At 42.5% G+C, this 18,882-nt stretch overlaps 1 protein-coding gene across 2 annotated transcripts in view; it reads right to left on the reverse strand.

The window, feature by feature from the left end:
- smg1 (SMG1 nonsense mediated mRNA decay associated PI3K related kinase) overlaps positions 1 to 18,882 on the reverse strand; it is a 54,462-nt gene that overhangs the window by 17,905 nt on the left and 17,675 nt on the right. For both annotated transcript variants that reach the window (XM_032588093.1, XM_032588092.1), the window contains 23 exons: positions 18,430 to 18,656; positions 17,992 to 18,191; positions 17,196 to 17,357; positions 16,923 to 17,077; positions 16,698 to 16,828; positions 16,046 to 16,357; positions 15,814 to 15,955; positions 14,814 to 14,964; positions 14,594 to 14,717; positions 14,254 to 14,499; positions 13,193 to 13,344; positions 12,396 to 12,528; positions 12,091 to 12,235; positions 11,445 to 11,583; positions 10,463 to 10,681; positions 10,191 to 10,371; positions 9,919 to 10,080; positions 5,540 to 5,763; positions 3,796 to 3,950; positions 2,567 to 2,789; positions 1,323 to 1,569; positions 880 to 1,109; positions 462 to 710 (listed from right to left, as the gene is read on the reverse strand). In XM_032588093.1, coding sequence (XP_032443984.1) covers positions 462 to 710; positions 880 to 1,109; positions 1,323 to 1,569; positions 2,567 to 2,789; positions 3,796 to 3,950; positions 5,540 to 5,763; positions 9,919 to 10,080; positions 10,191 to 10,371; positions 10,463 to 10,681; positions 11,445 to 11,583; positions 12,091 to 12,235; positions 12,396 to 12,528; positions 13,193 to 13,344; positions 14,254 to 14,499; positions 14,594 to 14,717; positions 14,814 to 14,964; positions 15,814 to 15,955; positions 16,046 to 16,357; positions 16,698 to 16,828; positions 16,923 to 17,077; positions 17,196 to 17,357; positions 17,992 to 18,191; positions 18,430 to 18,656 — 4,309 coding nt within the window. The remainder of the gene's footprint in view (positions 1 to 461; positions 711 to 879; positions 1,110 to 1,322; positions 1,570 to 2,566; positions 2,790 to 3,795; positions 3,951 to 5,539; positions 5,764 to 9,918; positions 10,081 to 10,190; positions 10,372 to 10,462; positions 10,682 to 11,444; positions 11,584 to 12,090; positions 12,236 to 12,395; positions 12,529 to 13,192; positions 13,345 to 14,253; positions 14,500 to 14,593; positions 14,718 to 14,813; positions 14,965 to 15,813; positions 15,956 to 16,045; positions 16,358 to 16,697; positions 16,829 to 16,922; positions 17,078 to 17,195; positions 17,358 to 17,991; positions 18,192 to 18,429; positions 18,657 to 18,882) is intronic.

Here is an 18,882-nt window from a genome sequence, read left to right on the forward strand (position 1 = left end):
AGCAATCTATTGATTATTCTGATTAAGTAGTAGCTACTTAAGCCAGAAAAAGAAATATATGAAAAAGAATTCAGAAAACATTCCAAGCAATGTTTTTCGGTTGGCCTTTGATTCAGTTTGAGATGCTGCTTTTCTGTATTTATCTGGGTATGTTTATGTATTATATAGAGTGTTTTACGTCACTGCATTGTTGGTTTTTATGTGTTTTAATTTTGATTTTTATTTGTTTAATCTTGTGATTGTACAGCACTTTGGTCAGTGGTACTGTTTTAAAGTGCTATATAAATAAACTTGCCTTGCCTTGCCTTGCCAATGAAATGATACAGACATCACTGTCTCAGGCTTGCCGTATGAAAAAGCTTTTTTTAAAGTGCAAAAACAGATAATAAAACGTTGCACATCAATTTTGAAAAATTTAAAAACAAACTCCAGGAGAACGCAGGAAAATGCCAGCAGGGTACCTGAGTGACCCTCCACCACTCGCTGGGCGTGGTGCAGGAACACCACAGCTCCTTAGCCAGCAAGTTGGAGGGCGTAGCTTCCATCAGCTCCTTCAGCACATCCTTCATCACGCTGAGGGGCCAGTCTCGACGGCTCACGTCCAGACTCTGGCCCACGGCCTTCAGAGCCGGCCCGATGCGGCTGTAGTACAGCTCGCTGGGGCGGGGCACCGGGGGGACGGGCTGCGGCTGTGGGAACGAGTCCTGGGCCTTGGAGCACACAACGTTCATTTAGATCACAGCCCCTCTGATTTCAGTACAGTTTAATTTAATTCATCTCAAAAGAATGACTAGTTCAGGACAGGAGACCTAAAGATGAGCCTTGTACTTTTCCCGTTTTTTTTCGATACATGCATAGTTTTAGACTGTGGTAACAAACCTTCTGAGCCTGCAGCACGGCCTCCCTCTGCTGCCAGCGCTTATAAAGTCCAAAAAGCGGAGTGGCACCATCCACCCACTGGATCAGTCCGGACCGGGTTCCCAAGGGCGTGACGGAGTAGTGGCGAGCGTGAAAACGAGGTTGCTCCTGCTGGTTGATCTTGGTGAACATGGTGTTGACGATGGACAGGAACTGCATGATGCGCTCATCCAGGTGCAAATCCTCCAGGCCTGAAGCCAATGAGAATCACTGCTGATTTAGCCGATTATTCAAAAAGAGTCATATTTAGCTAGAAACATGTTTCTGGAGTTTATTAGTAACTAGAAAAATTGCGGTTAATTGCAAATGAGTGCTGACAAAACCAAACTGCTACAAGCATCCCTTTGTTTCAGAAGTGCATTTACATGTGGTATTTTGACCCCAAATGACCTCTGACCTCTTACCTTTGAAGAGATATGGGTAGTTGCGGCCATCTGAGCCCAGGAAGAAGAGTTTCTTTGGCTTGGTCTTCGTGGGCAGGATGGTGATGGTGTTGCCCACGCTCTGTATGGTGACGGCGTCCGAGGCAGACGCCTCACCTGGCAGGGCCATCTCGGTGGTTGTCATGGAGACCAGGCGGGGGCTGATCTCATCCAGATGGAGAAGGTAGCTTGCTCGCTTCTGAGCGCGCTGCTGCAGGCTCATCATTATCTGCTCAGACACAATGTCAGCCGAATTAAGGTAAGGCAGGTCAAAGAAGTACTTAACACGTCACCATTTGTAGAAATCAGTAAAATTTTGATATTTCTATTGATGTGAAATCATTAAGAAATTTCAATAGCTACTCTGTGTGTCATTCCAGTTTTTATAATTGGAATAAAAATTAGTGGTAGTGATTTGACCAGTCCTCTGAGCTGACTTCTATTCTAATATCACTTTCAGTTTCTCGTCTCTTGAAAGCTGAACATGCAGCTTTCAAGAGCATGTCCAGCTTTCAACATGCTCACACAACAGGTAACGCAAAGTTACCTGTTGTGTGAGATGTCAACAGGTAACTTTGCCCTTTTTTTTGTTGTTGCAAAAACCATGTTGAGATTTTCTCCTGGATTTGGTTTGGTGTTTCTTTTGCACTTTGACGTCTTTTTAGGACAGAATTTAATTTGTACTGATGGTGCCATTTGATGAAGGTAGTTGAAAATATTATTTGCATTTTAAATGTTAACTAAATGTTAAAATCCTGTCTTTTTCAACTTTTCTTTAAGACCATATTATGGCAAAAGTAAAACTTTTTTTTTTGAGTGCCACAAAATCAGCAATTTCAGGTCTGCAACAATCACAAAAACATCTCAGCATCCTGGATGGACTGAATAATGTGCTTGAATGACCCAAGGTCTCAGATCTACTGAGAAGTTTTGCTTGACTTTGAAAATTAATGTTCACAGATAATCTCCATCTATAATGTCAAAAGCTTGTATCCTATTCCTTTCTGGACAGTTGTTGTGCTTTGGGCTTTCACATTAAATCTGGGATGTGTGTAACCGACTCAGATTCTGCCTGTATACCTGGTGTGAATGAACATTGTTTGCACAGTGCCTTGAGACAGCAGTTGTTGTGAACTGGTGCCATATAACTGACTGAATTAAAATCCCCAAATAAATCAGTGGCAGTTTGTGTAATGAGAAAAAAAAAAAAGAAAAAAAGTGCTGACCTGTTTGAAGGGAAGCCAGCTGCTGGCCGGGTTGGCGGGGTTGGCTGGGTTTTTCAGGCGCTCCAGGGCAGACTTGATGGCGTCGCCGTAGGTTGTCTGGAACCAGGTTTCATGTGGCGTCTCTGCTGGAGCGGTGGTGATGCTGCACACGTGATCCAGAGCGAACACCACGGGCCGCATCAGAGCAGAGTGCTTCTCTCGCATGATGGCGATCTTTTCATCCCTGCAGAGCAGCAGAACGTAAGACCAGGCTGCAGAAGCCCTGCTGGCATGGTGCAACAGCTGAAGGACAGGGAGGGGGACAAACGCAGGCTTTCTGCAGGCTTCTACAATTCTAATTTAAAACTTTTTGAAGACTGCTATGAAGGGAATTTAAGACTTTTATACAGTGGCTTGCAAAAGCATTCATACCCTCAAACATTTCCATATTTTGTCACTTTATCCCGCAAACATTTTGATTTAATATGAAAGACAAAAAGAAAGCGGTATACAACTGCAAAATAGAAAAGAAATTATACACGATTCAAAACATATTTTACAAATAAAAAACTGAAAAGTGCGGTGTACAAAAGTATTCAGCCTCCCTGAATTAATACTTTGTTGAACCACCTTTAGCTGAAATTAGAAATGCATATCTTTTAGGGTTTGTCTCTACCAGCTTTGACCGTCCAGTGACTGAAATGTTTTCCCAATCTTCCTTGCAAAACCACAGAAGCTCAGTCAGATTAGATGGAGAGTGTTTGTGAGCAGCAGATATATGTGCTCCATCAGGACAAATGGCCAGAAAACTGCACTTACCCATGATAGATGCAAAAAACCTGGCTAGCTAGCAAGCTAGTTAGCAGCTAAGCAGCAGTAGCCTCAGCCGCTTCAATTCACAAAACTCAATGTCAGTACGCAACTCAAACTTTTACATGACAGAAAACTCCCACAAAAAAAATAAATAGAATAGAATATATTAAATAGTTCTGTCAAGACAAAATTTAAAGCCAATGAAAAACATAGCAAAGACCAACTTATTTAAAAAAAAAAAAAATTTAAGGCATTTTAAGGATTACTTAAACTATTAGTAATAATGATCACCACCATCATCATCCTGTGACATCATAGAGTATCTCCTAACACAACAGGAACCTTTTAAGCAAGGCTTGCTGTTTCATTCCCTTTAACAAAAACTACTTTAATGTTTTTCTTCCTGGCATTTTTTACAGAGATGTCAGTATTCCTACCTGCGCAGTGTGTTGTTGTTCTGCACCCTCTTGACCTCGTCCTCCAGCTGCTGGATTCTCCTCAGGACGTGCATGTGTTGCTGCTGCAGCACGCCCAGCCACAGTTCATCCCACAGTAAGGTCACTCTGCGCAGCTCCCCCACCAGCTGCTGGACCTGCGCTCACACACAATCACAGCCAAGTGTGAAACATACATGGCTGACACAGAGCCAGAGCACCAGACTCTTCTCAATGGTCAGGAAAGATGCAGACTCTGCATTTTTCTGTGAGGTTTCTACATGATTTTTCCTTCTTTTTTTTTGGTATCGAGAACTTCATCCCCATGTTAGTAATCTGGATTCATGAACACAGGCAGATGTGTCTGAAAGCTGCAGCCAGGAGCAGGAGACTAGACACTGAAGCTAACCATCCGATTAGTAATAAATTCTATCGATTATTCTGATGACTAATCTGATAAAAAAAATATATATAAATACAAAATCGGTCACATTGATGATCTTAAATTCAAATTCTAGACCACTTGAACTTGTCACATAAAATATGGTGTATCCTTGGCAACATGCAGATTCTTCTTACAGACTTTGGTACATTTGATATGACTTCTTAAAATAGTACTTTTATTGTTTTTTTATTACTATTATTTTAAAACAGATTTAAGAACCATGAGTATTTGTAGCCTAAATTTAAGGCTTTGTAGAGCTGGATTTTTAAGAGTGTTTGTTCCTTCAGCAAATTAACAACCAAATATTAATGGCTAAAATATGAAAATCCCGATATGATTTGGCAAAACAAGTCAAATGAAAATTATTCCACTTATTTTTATTAGACTGTTATTTAGAAACCGGAAGAAAGAAAAACAATTGGAAAATCAAATATTTTTTCCAGACTCAGTTTTCTGTTTTTCATAATTTTCCAGAAAATAATAAAAGTTAAATATAGATTTCTAATGACTGTGTGAAGAATGTTGGTGAAGCAATTTTTTAAAACCAAATTATAAGATGAAGAAGCAGTGAGAGAACCATCAGTCGCTGTGTTTCCATTGCCTTTAAAATTCCACAAATTGGAATTACAAAAATAAATTTACTGAATGGAAACATGCTAATTAAAAAAAAAAACTTGTTCTACTTTTAAGACAGTTGTTTGGCTGTATCAAAATCTGTGTATTTTGCAAAACGCCTGTTTCAAGTCGTGTGATCGATTACTGTGGTACAAAACACGGAGAAGGCGACAGGAAGTGGTCAGAGGACGATGGCGTTGCATACTTTTTAATGTTTTTAATATACAAACTTATTCACTTGTGATTTAAACTGAGTTTCTTATTTAATGGAAACACAGCAATTGAAAAATTGTTTTTTGACACAAATGGAATTTCGACAAAGTTTTGCTCCCGTTTGCAATGGAAACGCAGCTGATCAAAGCTTGACTAGTGAAGATCCATGTTGTTTTTTTTGTTGTGGGACTTTTCCTCTCTACCAGCAGTGGATGTTGTAAAAGTCCTAACAGCTATAGATTTTGTTTCTACTAATCCTTAAGTATGCAACCCTTTTAATACAAGAAATATATTTAAAAAAAGATGCCCGAGATCTGTAGATGACAGTACAGAGAGCAATGCAGCATTCTGGGTGCCCAGCTCTAGTCCTGGAGCTTTTAGACGCTTCCCTTCCCAACACACCTGAGTCATATGTGTGTTCATTTCATTCAGGACAAATGAGAACGTTCTCGGCGTGAGCTTGGCTTCTCCTACCTGAAGCACCATGGTCGGGTTAGCCAGAGACAGCTTCTCTACTATCTTGCTGTAACAGTCTTGCATCATGGCTTGGTCTTGACTGGAACAGGTGGCCATCTCCTCTGCTGCTCCTCCTTCATCAGCACTCTGCAGCTCCTCCTCCTCATCCTCCTCCTCCCCGTCCAGGTCCTCTCCCTGCATGCTGCCCAGGAAGGCTGGCAGAGATGGCGGCATTTTGCTCCCTGTTCATAAACAGGGAGCAATGAGGAGAGCCACACAAATTTTACTCAAGGCTGCAGAGAATAATTAGTTTAGTAAATGATTATTCTGAAGATTAATCGAATAAAAAAAATTTTTAATTGGCACTTTCTGCAGATCTTTCAATCACCTGAGATTTCTTATATAATATTAGACATATATTAAAATATCCAAATAAATAATTCAATTCAGTTTTTAAATAAGAAAAACATTTCATTACCTAAAAGGCAAAGACAGCATTCCTTTAGTGAAAGTTGGATTGTTTGAAGCAAAGGAAGCATCTGCAGCTAAAAATCCTTCTGACATCAACATGAGAAAAGTTCAACTCTGTCTGATGGACTGACGTCAACACAGTGTAGGACCGGGGATTGTTTTTTTTTTTTTTTTTCCTTTCTTTGGATTAATAGATTACTGACTTGATAGCAAAAAGTGCTTAATAGATTTTTTTTTTTTGGGTAATATTACTTTATTTTTAAGGGATAAGATTTGCTTCAGAACATATGTGGGTTTTAGAGTGAACGCTGGCGCGACTTGCTGCCGCTGCTCGCCGATATAATTAACTTAGTTTATGGTCTTATGACCTAATTTGGACTATGCAATTGCGCTAAGGCTGACTAACTTCTGTCTGTTCAGCAAAATCGCTGATTTTGACAACACTATCTTACTTGTTGCTGTACACCTATCTTGGCCGCCGACTCCTCTCTACAATGCTAACTAGCAGGATATATAACTGGGCTGTGCTTCTCTGGACTCTCCTGGCACTTTTCCAACAACCTGTTACGGGTCTGATCCAGTACTCTGCTGCTGAACTCCTTCGGCTGCGGTCTCATCTACCTACACCCTCTCTTGCTTCACTGTTCATCTTGGATGCAACCCCCTTACCACGCCGGAAATACATCCACCGCGGGTCTCGTCGGAACACCCAAGAGGACATTTCGAAACCCATAAAATCCATCTGGTCTACCTCTCGTCGTCTCCGGCGTGCTCCCAGCAGGGTTGTTGACCGCAGTGTGCTAGCTTGCCTAGCCCGGTCAGCTAACACTCCTGTAAAGTCTGATAATTCCTCTGTAAACTTCGGTCTGCTTAACATCCGCTCACTCACGGGCAAGGGACATCTCATCCAGGATCTCCTTACTGACCGTAAGTTTGACTTTCTATGCTTGACTGAGACCTGGCAACAACCTAATGACTTCTCTCAGCTTAACGATTCTGCTCCACCGGGGTTTGTTTACATCTCTCAACCCCGTGGCACCGGCCGGGGAGGAGGTCTCGCGGTAATCCACCGCGAGGAGTGGATAGTCTCGCCGTTGTCTGCTCCCACCTTCTCCTCATTCGAATCAACTGTGTGTCAGCTTTCTGGACCTACCCCCACCATCATTGCAACCATCTATCGTCCCCCGAAAACTAATAATGCCTTTGTGAATGACTTTGCTGCTCTCCTTACTCACTTGTCAATCCTTTCACCAAACATTATAATATTGGGTGATTTCAATATTCATATGGATGATTGCAATAGTCCTCTGACTAAAGACTTTTCATCCTGCCTCCAGAGCTTTGGTCTCCAGCAGCTCATCAATTTTCCCACTCATTCCAAGGGTCATGTCCTGGATCTAGTCTGTTATTCTGGTGTTTCCCCTTCTGATTGTAAAGCAGATGAACTTGCCATAACTGACCATTTTCTTCTTTCATTTAACATTTGTCTTCCTCTCTCAATCACTAAGCTTTCCCGTCTTATTTCTTTTCGTAACATTAAGGATATTAATTTAAATTCTCTCTCCTCCAGTGTAAATTCTCTCATGGACAACATATACTCCACTTTAAATTCAACTGCTCTTGACGACCTGGTCTCATATTATAACACTGGTCTTCACTCAATACTCAACTCTCTTGCTCCGCTAAAAACCAGATCTGTTTCTTTTGCTCGTTCTGCCCCCTGGTTTACTCCTGAACTTCGGCTCATGAAGGCCAAAGGACGGCAACTTGACAGGCTCTATCGGAAAACTGGACTAGCTGTTCATAAAGACATTTATAAAAATTACATAGTACACTATAAGGACTGTATTACTCAAGCCAAATCCCTCTATTACACTGGTCTAATCTGTTCAAATGAAGGTTCCACCAAGTCAATATTCTCACTTTATAAGAACATTATTCGAACCCCGGACTCTCTACCTTCATATCTGTGTTCAACTGATTTTTGTAATTCTCTCATGTCATTTTTTGACAGCAAAATTCTAAAGATTCACCAGAAACTCAGCTCACAACCCTTCCCCTGTTCTGTTTTTGAACTTTCTCCTCCAGCCCATTCCTTCTCCTCCTTCCAGCTCCCAACAACTTCAGAAATTACAAGTCTAATACATAAGTCCAACTCGTCCACCTGTCTGCTTGATCCTCTTCCTACAGTCCTGGTTAAAGCCTGTGCTTCAACCATAATCCCTCTTATTTCTACCATTATTCACTCCTCTCTCTCCACTGGAAAAGTTCCTGCATCGTTTAAAATTGCTGCCATAACTCCTATTTTAAAAAAACCTGGTGCTGATTACTACAATCTGAATAATTTTCGTCCTATCTCCAACTTGCCTTTCATCTCTAAAATTCTTGAGAAGATAGTAGCATCACAACTTCACACTTATTTATCCAACAATAACCTGTATGAACTGTTTCAGTCTGGTTTTCGTCCCCTCCATAGTACAGAAACAGCTCTCATAAAAATCACTAATGACCTCCTTATGGCAGCTGACTCTGGCTTGCTGTCCATTCTTATCTTACTTGATTTGAGTGCAGCGTTTGACACTATTTGTCATGTCACCCTACTTAATAGACTGTCTTCCATTGGTATCACTCAGACTCCTCTAAACTGGTTTAAATCATATCTTTCCTGCCGCACTCAGTTCGTTCGGATCAAAACCTTTTCTTCCCAGCCTTCCTCTGTTACATCAGGAGTTCCCCAGGGCTCTGTTTTAGGGCCCCTTCTTTTTATTATTTATCTTCTTCCCCTGGGTAATATTTTTCGTAAATATAACATTGATTTTCACTGTTATGCGGATGACACCCAGCTTTATGTTTCCAGTAAGCCCGCCTCCAACCTTCCACCATCCTCGCTTACTGATTGCTTGACTGAAATTAAATCCTGGTTCTCCTCTAATCTACTTAAGCTTAATAGTGATAAAACGGAGGTCCTTCTCATTGGTACTAAATCTAATCTGGCCAAAATCAAAAACTTTAGTCTTGAAATTGATAACTGTTCCGTTTTCCCCTCCCCTCAGGTAAAGAGTCTGGGTGTTATTCTTGACAGCACCCTTTCTTTCCAGTCTCATATTAACAATATTACCCGCTCAGCTTATTTTCATCTACGCAACATCAACCGTCTTCGCCCCTCCCTTACTTCCCATTCCGCTGCCATTCTTGTTCACTGTCTTGTGACATCACGCCTGGACTATTGCAACTCCCTTCTGTTTGGTCTCACCCAGAAATCTCTTCATAAGCTTCAACTGGTCCAGAATTCAGCTGCCCGTATCATTACTAAAACCCCATCCATGCACCACATCACTCCTATCTTGCAAAGACTTCATTGGCTGCCTACCAAGTTCCGCATAGAATACAAAATTCTTCTGTATACTTTTAAGGCTCTTTACAATCTTTCCCCACTATATCTCTCCAATCTTATTCATATTGCCACTCCCTCTCGTTCCCTCAGATCATCCTCCTCTATCCATTTGTCTGTCCCCTCTGTCCGTCTTACTACCATGGGGAGCAGAGCTTTCAGTTGCTCTGCCCCCCAACTCTGGAACTCCCTACCACCTCATCTTAGAAACATAAATTCATTCCCTAAATTTAAAATCGAACTTAAAACACACCTTTTTAGATCTGCCTTTTCAACATGACACAATTGGTTTGCTTGATTTTTATATAGATTTTTACATAGATTTACATATAGATTTTATATAGATACATTGTTGTGTATTTATTCTACCTACTTTTAAGTGCTATATTTTATTGTTTTTGCTATTTTTCGTTCTTTGTACGGTGTCCTTGAGTGCCAGAAAGGCGCCTTTCAAATAAAATGTATTATTATTATTATTATTATTATATGTAGTCGGTAGAAGTGTCCCTCTAAGCTGGATAAAAGTGAAGCGTACCTGCGCTCTGAGCCTCTCCTCCCAGAGACAGTGATCCTACAATGGCCGGGTAGAGGATCAGGTGGGGTGAGTCCTGGGCCACCCGACATAGCAGGCTGCATATGCTCTGTCGGATGTAAGCCTCTGGATGGTTGAGACGTGAGAACAGTTGTGGGATGATGCCTGAGGGAGAGACGAGTCAGGAACGGTCAGAAGAAAGCTCCAGAATGTTATTCTCGTAACGTCGGCTTCTCTGCCAACAGAAAACACAAGCGAACGTGTTTGGAACGTACGCCTCCAGGGCGAGGTGGGGGTGGAGGCCAAGCCCAGCTCCAGCCCCTCCCTCAGTTCACCGGCGTGCTTCACCAAAAGCCGAAGGAGACGCAGTGTTGCCATGACGATAACGTCATCGTTGCTCTGTTTGCCGCCGTGGCAGGACAGCAGGAGCTTCGGGTCGTCTTCATCAACGAGCACCTGCGAAAACCAAAAACCAGCATGCACTGAGAGAAACCTGAACAGAACCGGAAACTGCACGGTGCTGCGGGCCGGGACCTGCCCTCCTCACCTGTCCTGCATTCAGCTTCAGGAAGGTGAAATAAGCGTGGCAGGAGACGCGATACAGTCCAAAGATCCGGTCCACAACCCGCCTCCAGACCTGGATCAGGCCGTCCGTCACATTCTGGCCGGCATCTCCGAGCCAGGGGCAGGAGCCGGTCAGCTGGCGCCAGATCACATCCACCATGTCGTCCTCATTGTCCTCCTGCTGCAGGGCCATGTCCTCATCCTGCCGCACAGAACAGCGTTAAGCCTGGGACCGTTCAGCCGATTTACTATGATTAATTAATTATTATCTAGTAAATTAGTAATCAATTAATCGCTAACTGGAGCATCCAAACTCAAAATAAAAATGGGTCCTTTGTGGGAAAACAGCACACTGTAGCCAAAACTGAACAAAAATATATACATTTTGCATTTAAGATTTGTCTGTTTTACCCAGATCTCCTTGAGTAGTTCAAATTCTGGGGGAAAAAAAAAAAATCTATTGATCGCCTTTTGCCGTCTAATTATTAATCAAAAAATAATCATCAGATCAGCTGTACACTGGACTAAAGTTCCATCAAGCAAAGAGAGACGAGATCTTCACAAGTTGATGTTAGAAGGATGTTTTAGGAAATATAATGTTTATTTCCTTATTTAAAAATCAATTGAAATATTTATTTCCATTTTTAATCCATTTCTAATATTGTATGGAAAACGGCTTGAGTGTCTAAATGAAAAATGTACAGAATCAAGTGCCAATTTTTCTTTTAATCCAATTAATCATCCAAACAATCAATTAAAAAAGGATCATCAGGTGCAGAGCAATAGAGGACAGTGGGTAATTTTTAGGCCGTTGCTGAGGTAGATGTTCACATGTAAGCATCGGTCGATCACCGAACTCCCAAACTTTATCAGTGCAGCTCTACTTAAAATGCAGCTAAATGACACGTTGATCCCAGTGTATTAGTATCGTCTTGCCTTGTCTCTTCTTTTAAAGCCTGCTCTACCTGTATGCCCGTCGGTCGACACATGGCCTGTCCCAGAATGCTGAAGATGGTTTCTTTATCTTCTTCGCTGGTGTTTGCAGGCAGCAGCTCCTCTATGTCCTTCTTCTCTCCTGGAAGGAGAGGCAGACCCTCCCCTTGGCTGAAGAGAAAACAGATTTACTTTACTTGATGATTTTGATGACATTTGGCAAAATGTTTGGTTGTTTTATTATAATGACTGTTTGATGTTTTTATGATGTAAAGCACTTTGAACTGCTTTGTTGCCAAAATTTGCTGCACAAATAGAATTGACTAAAGCAATTATTTTATTTACAAAAAAGTGTTAATATTATGGTTTTTACTCCAGAAATGTTTATAGCATATTCCTCCCATTCTTTTCAGGCTACTAAAAACAGGTAAACTGTTGAAAGATCTGACACACACACACACACACACACACACTTACATCTTTATACTTCTATTGTTCTGAGGACTTTGTATTGTTTTCCATTCATTTTTAATTCATTCATACAGCCTGACCCAGACATTTACTCTAAACCTAGCCATTACATGCCTAACATTAACCCTGACCTAAATTCAATTCACAGCTTAGTTGTAGACCTGACTGTGAAACAACAATGGTCAACGTGCAGGAGGGTTCACCAACCTGGCGTTATCCACCACCTTCCTGCCCCAGCGGTAGGCCCAGCTGGCCAGAGCCGCCCAGGACTTGGCCATTTCTGGAGCAAGGCTGGTGGACAGCTGGTAGAGCTGGCCCAGAACAAAGTCTGGTTCTCCCACTCCCACGTTCACTGGAGAGATTCAAAAAAATGGAATAGAGACCAGTAAAACCAGCATGAAGCCAGACATCATGAACTTTCTGGACATATTTTTTTTACACATAAACAGAAAAAAACAACAATATTCAAATGGGATATTGACACTCATCATGTATTAGTCATCCAGCTTTACCTGATGTTACTGGTGTGATGTGGGGAATGCTCTGATCTTCCAGAGGAAGCTCCAGCAGCTCGGCTATATTTCGGCTCAGAGGTGACATGTTGCCCAAAGCAGACGAGTTCACAGCTCCTGACTTCTTTACGACCTAAAACAAATCGCTCCGTCATAAACACATCACATTTAAAGGAGCAGTTTTATGCTTTCACCAGGCACATAATGCCATTTTATAGCACAATCAAGTAACTATGTTACCTTCCATTGTTAAAAAAATGCTATAGATCAAATATGACTTCCTAACTGAACTCCTTAAAATTGGACCTCTATCTCTTTAACCCTTTAACAACGTTTTACCAACGTTGCACTAAGAAGTTGTTGCTCAGCAGTTCATTATAAACAGGTGCAGTCGTTAACTGCTGCTGGCTAGTCTGAGTGGAGGTGTTACAGGGTAGGGCTGCTCTGAGGAGAGAAAACTCGCAGACTTTGAAAATGCACCTCTGAGGAGGAGCTGCGCCTTGAAGGTGGGGTCAGGTTTTTGGAACCTGAATGGTTGTCATGGAGATTAAAGAATTTCTCAAACATGAATGAAAGGATTAAAGCAACACTCCAGATAGGGTTTTAATGACGGAATAACATTGTAATGTGATGTAATGCTAAAAAAAGTTGATTTTACGTAGTACTGCCCCTTTAATACAGCGCAATAGAACATTATGAATGTAAATACAACAGTTGTAATGTTTGGTATTTATATAACAATGTAAAAAACAAGCTACCAACATCTGTAAAGCTCAAACAATAATCGTGATGCCTGCCTGTTTAAGCTGGGGTGTCATGTCCTTCCAGTCAGCTAGCAACCATTTGCAGAGAGTCAGCAGAGAGCGGCAGGCTGCACCCTCATTCTTCCCCAGCTGGCAGTAGGACAGAGCTGCCCCACTCAGCATCTCCATGGCAGCCACTGACTGGCCTGCAGACAACAGAGACTTTCTTAAAGGAAACTGAACGGAGAGTAAAGACATCTGCAAATCTCAGCTCTGCATCATTCTGGTTTGTCCACTCAGAAACTGTGAGCCCAAGCTTTCTGTGTACACAGTATGGAGATTTAAACCCCATGTTCTTTTCTTGGTCACATTTTTCTATGACAGTGTTCATTCTGTCTACAGAAAGTAAACATTTGTTTTGAAAAAGTGCCATGTAACATCTATGTGTCCATCAATCCGTCACTCTTATGGCAATGTCTGTCACTGGTCAGACACAAAAAAGGTCAATACACTTAATATCAGTTGTCATTACATTCTTACAAGGCCTTAAGGGACTCTATAATCAAAAATAAATTAATAATGAATAGAAAAGTAGTAATTAGAGAAACCACTTGTTTGAATTAATATGATCAGTTGAAAGCATCTCTTTAATATGACAATGTAAAATTAAATAAGCCAATTTTGTCTGTCATCACCAATAGGACTTGTTAACTTAGTGTTTGGTTGTCTAAATATTTGATATTTGCAAATTTTGTAAAGAATATTAAACAGTCTGCCCAATCATCTTAATGTTTTCTATATTTCCTTCTTGTCTGACCAATCACTGCAACTCATATAAATTTTGACCATCTTCTAATTTAACTTCCTGTTTGTATGTGTTGTAATATTTTTTGTCCAGTTTTGGCTTAGTTACTGCTCTGAGTGTGCACTTCTCTCAGGAAATGGCCTTTTTTGAGTGTGTATACTCCAGTTAACGATTAATCCATTTCTAAATTAGTTGCCGATTAATCCGATTCATCGTTTCAGTCCTGATTTCATGTAGATCTGAAAGGAAGAACAAACTCACAGGAGATGGAAATGAAGGGAGGGAAGTGGGAGGAAAGTTTGTTCCATACCTGCAGTTCGCAGCACTTTGGCCTTTTCTATCTGAACCTCTGGTCCCCATTTCTCCCCCACAGTGCCGTCCAAAGAGAGCCGCTTAAACCCCTGACACAGATCCTCTTCCTGCTTCTCTTCCTGCGTCCTGTCAGTGCACTGGCCAAGGAGACGAGACGCTAGAGCTATGTTGCCCTTCTTCCGGGCAAATTTGACAGTGGTTAGACAAAGCTCCAAGAGATGGCCGTCTATTGAGGAGGAGTAACCTAGGCAACATGGAAGGTGGCAAAACAAGACATTCAGGATGATTTCAGGATATTTCCCTGATAAATTTAGTAATTCTGTTTCATTTATTATTACCCTTCTGGAGTTTTTGGAGCAGTTGTCTTTGGAAGGTGGAATATCTTAGAGCTTGCAGGAAAAGCTGCACATCTTGTTGTTTACAAGAGTTTAACGCCTCACTGCTAAGAGGAATCACACAGTCCTGCAAATGAAACCAAGAGTGAGCACAAAAGTCGTTTTAGTAAACAAAGGTGTGTTTATCAAATTGCAGCTCATTGTGGGTGTTGCTGGTGCTCACGTCTTGGCCTGTGAGGGTGTTCTCCAGGGCGGTGGTGCAGTGCAGCTGCAGGGTGGACAGGGTGGGCAGGGCGTCCGACAGAGTGAGGGTGGACAGGCGGAGGGGGCCGAGGCAGATCCTCCCCGTCTGCTTCAAACATCGCACCAACGTACTGCAACAGAACATTAAACAGGGTCATAACGTCACACATTTCAATCACTTCAACATTTGAGCTGCCTAAACACTAGTGCTGTCAATCAATTATAAAATGTAATCAGATTAATCACACTTTGGCGCTTTGATTAATCACTGTGCCTAACCTTGTAAGCTTGAAGTATAAATAAACTGCCCATACATCCCATATCAAAAACCACCACTGTGTCAACATTTAAAAAAAATCTTTTGTCTCAAACCAAACATGTCTGCAGATTCACGCAGGTTATCGATGCAATACAAAGAAGGTGGAAAAAAGCTAAACTTTTGTTGCTTTCTGCAGTCACGGAAAACTATCATCTGTTGCTGTCCATCGCTCATTGGATGGAGTTCATAACGCTGCTATGAACCGCAGAACCCTCAGCGGGACAGAGGTTTTTAGGTCAAAACAGGTAGTTCCATTAATCTGCATTATGTATTATTCACATGTTCAAATTTTCAGATTAATTGCATGTATTAATGTTGACGATTACTAAATTAGTTGGCGATTATTTCAGTAATCGACTCATGATGATTAATCCGATTAATCGTTCAAATAACTAGGGCTGGTGACTTAAGCCAGCCCTAATGATTTTAAAATCACTAGTCATTTTAAAAGCCCTCCTGAGAGGGATCCTCTCAGTGGTCCTTGAGAGGGCAGACGTGCATGATTATACCATTATCAACACATTACTTGAAAATGGTCTCAAAACAACATTTTGCTGGACAATATTTTGTCCAGTTATTGTGACAGGTCTATGCGTCTGTGGATTGTAGAGTTCCTAATAAAATGCTCAGCTTTGTTTCAGAAGAGTGGTGGGTTGCTCACTCTGGACTGGACGTGTTCCTCTGCTCCTGCTGCTGATTGGCTTTCGCCATGGCACCGACAGCACTGCGCAGCAGCTGCACCTCGATGGCTCTCTGCAGCTCAGTGGGATCTGGACTCATGGAGGGCAGAAGCCTCTTCAAATCTGAGCACATGTATGCATCACATCACCTCATTAGAAAATGCTTTCACTGTCCACATACCATTTCAAAGTTCAGTCGCTCTCTACACTTACCCAGCTTGTCCTTGTTGCTGCCAAGAGAGCTGTAGTCCTCTCCGGGCAGCAGCTCCAGCTGCGCCCGGCACTCGGCCAGGTCTCCTTCCTCGAAGCGGGACAGGGCCTGGATGTAGTTGAAATCTGTCCTCAGGTTGATGCTGACCGGGTTGGTAGAGTTCTGCTTGAGGGCTCCGGCTGTGGCCTGCCACTCTCTGACCGAGGCCCAGTCACACAGTGACACATAGCACTGGCAGGCCTTGTTGGCCAGGAAGTTTACCACTTCAGGTGAACACTCACTGGCCTTCAGCAGCACCGTCTTCCTGTTGTCACCTGTTCAGAGGGACAGCAACAGTTCCACATGGAGAGGGATTCTTACGTTCCTAATTGCACCGACTGAACAAATGAAAGTTGTGTTGTTTTTCCATGTTTAAAGTTGTTGATGTGTTTAAGTGTGCTGTACTTTGTACGGGTGCAAATCAAATACATTTGTATACATTTATGTCAGCTTTACAAAAGAAACATTTTAAGTCGATTCAACACTGATTTTTGGTATCGTATCAGCCAATACTAAACCTCAGGCATCGGTATCAGAAGTGAAAAAAGTGACTTGTGCATCCATAATAAAATCTGGGATTGTATTTTTTGCCATACATAAAGTATGGTGACTTACCATTGCTGGTGTGTTTGGGGCTTGTGCTGCTGGACAGCTTAAGCAGGCAACTGTCAGAGCTTTTGATGCTGCAGTCCATCCCAGTCACAGCAGAGAGTTGATCCTGGTACTCTAAAGCTGCTTTCTCAAACCTAAACAAACACACATTTAATAATGGGCAACAAGGGAATAAAACGCAATGCGACACTTGAACAAAATATCTGAGGTGCGAGGTTAGGTGCTCACCGTCCCTCAGCCTGCAGGGCAACCGATGACAGCCAGCCCAGGTTCTTCCCACAGGTCAGCAGGCTCCAGGCCGCCAGGCCCTGGATGGCCTCAGGGCAGCGCAGCTCACACAGAGCTTCCACCAGCAGCGCAAGGGGAACTTCCAGCTCTGGAGCCTATTGAGCACACAGCACACTACACTCATCTAACCAGGAAACCATGACCTTATAAAACCTGGTCACTGTAATAAAAAGATAGGAGTCGGTGGAAACCTGGACGGGTCAGAGTACTGACCTGGGTACCGCTGTTCTTAAACTCTGTGAGCAAGTCGAAGCCGTGGCGGACCGTCACTGCAGGCTGGCCAGACAGAAGGCCGACTCTCATCAAGGCCAGGCGGATTCTCGTCAGCCAGTCCTGGCAGGTCTGGCGGTTTGTGTAGAAGAAAGTCTTAATGGCCTGAAATAGACAAAGACGACACAACACTTCATTAAAATCACAGCCAGGGATTTGTGGTGTTCCTACACGTGACAGTCTGCTGGACTCAGTCCGATTCTTTCTGTCTGCACTGAGTTAAACCAACCAAACCCTTTGAGCAACCTGTTCCCCTCCTCACCTGTGGGGGCGCTGAAATAACCACTGAAGGAAACAACACAAAAACCTGTGAAGAAGACACTGAATGCAACTTCCCCCTTCATCAAATGTAAATAGACATAGAGTGGTGTTAGACTTTAGTGGTTGTAGGATTTCTGTTTTGTCTTTGGCAAAAGACCATGAGTCAATCTTTTTTCTAGCGTTTGTTTTGGTTTTATTTACCCAGAATAAATTCACAAATGCACTGGAACCACACCAGAGTTCACTTCTACTAAATATAGACCAATGTTTTTAGGTGGACCAGTTTTCGCTTTTTCCGTCTGCATCACATTCACACCTAAACAAACTGGACTTTCTAGGCAAACGGACTGGCGTTGGATTAAAGCGGACTGAGTAGAGTTGGTGTGAATACATCCTTAAGTCGTTTGATCTAACAGCTTATAATAAAATGATTCAAGCAACACTGAGGTCAGGGGTCATTTCTACCACTTCTACACACCTTTGGTGGAGCAGTAAGAGCGTTAGCACAGCCTTCGTAGGCATTGTACATGAGCTTCTCCAGGTTCTCCAGGTACTGCAGCAGCAGCGTAAGGCGCAGTTGGTTTGAGTGGTGGCCGTCTCCGTCACTTCCAGGACCGGCCCAGGCTCCGAGGTCCTGCTCCGGGTTCAGACTGTGTGCAGCCAGGCTTCGGATCATCCCTGAAATGCAACCGCAAAAACAGAAACTCAGCAGCTTACAGTGGAAACCCAAACTTTATTTAAAGGGGCGGTATTATGCGTTTTCGAGCCACATAATGCCCTTTTATAGCACAATCAAGTAGCTATGTTGCCTTCAATTCTTATAAAAATGCTTTCAAATATAACTTAAAATAAAGTTGACTTTGTAATTTAATGCTTTGAAATTGGGTCCTCCATTGTTTTCAGTGTCCTCATTTACCCTCGATGGTCTGGAAGGTGTCCTGAGCTCGGCCCAGAGGCGTGCGGAGCTTCGACAACACGGTGAACTGCGCCGCCTCCCAGACGGCCCATTGCCACAGCACCACCTCGGTTTTCAGCAGCGCCCGTGGCACCATGTCCGACCGGCTGCTGTCCACGCTCCCACAGCGCTCCCGCTTGTCCAGCCGTTGGCAGCTGTAGTACAGCCGCTCCAACCACGGCTCCTTGCTGCAGAGAAAGGAACAGGAGAGCTGAAATGTGGCTCACATTCAACATCAAGCCTGTTACAAATGGAGATTTATAAAATAACCTTGTTAAAAAATATTCAAATGTTTGAAATGAATTCATTCTACATCCACTGAGATATTTCAAGCCTTCATTTTATGTGATTTTGATGATTATGGCTTTAAGAGTACAAAAACCCAAAATTTTGTGTCAGATTATTTTTTTTACT

This window comes from Xiphophorus hellerii, chromosome 16 (genome assembly GCF_003331165.1).
Source record: "Xiphophorus hellerii strain 12219 chromosome 16, Xiphophorus_hellerii-4.1, whole genome shotgun sequence".
NCBI lineage: Eukaryota > Metazoa > Chordata > Actinopteri > Cyprinodontiformes > Poeciliidae > Xiphophorus > Xiphophorus hellerii.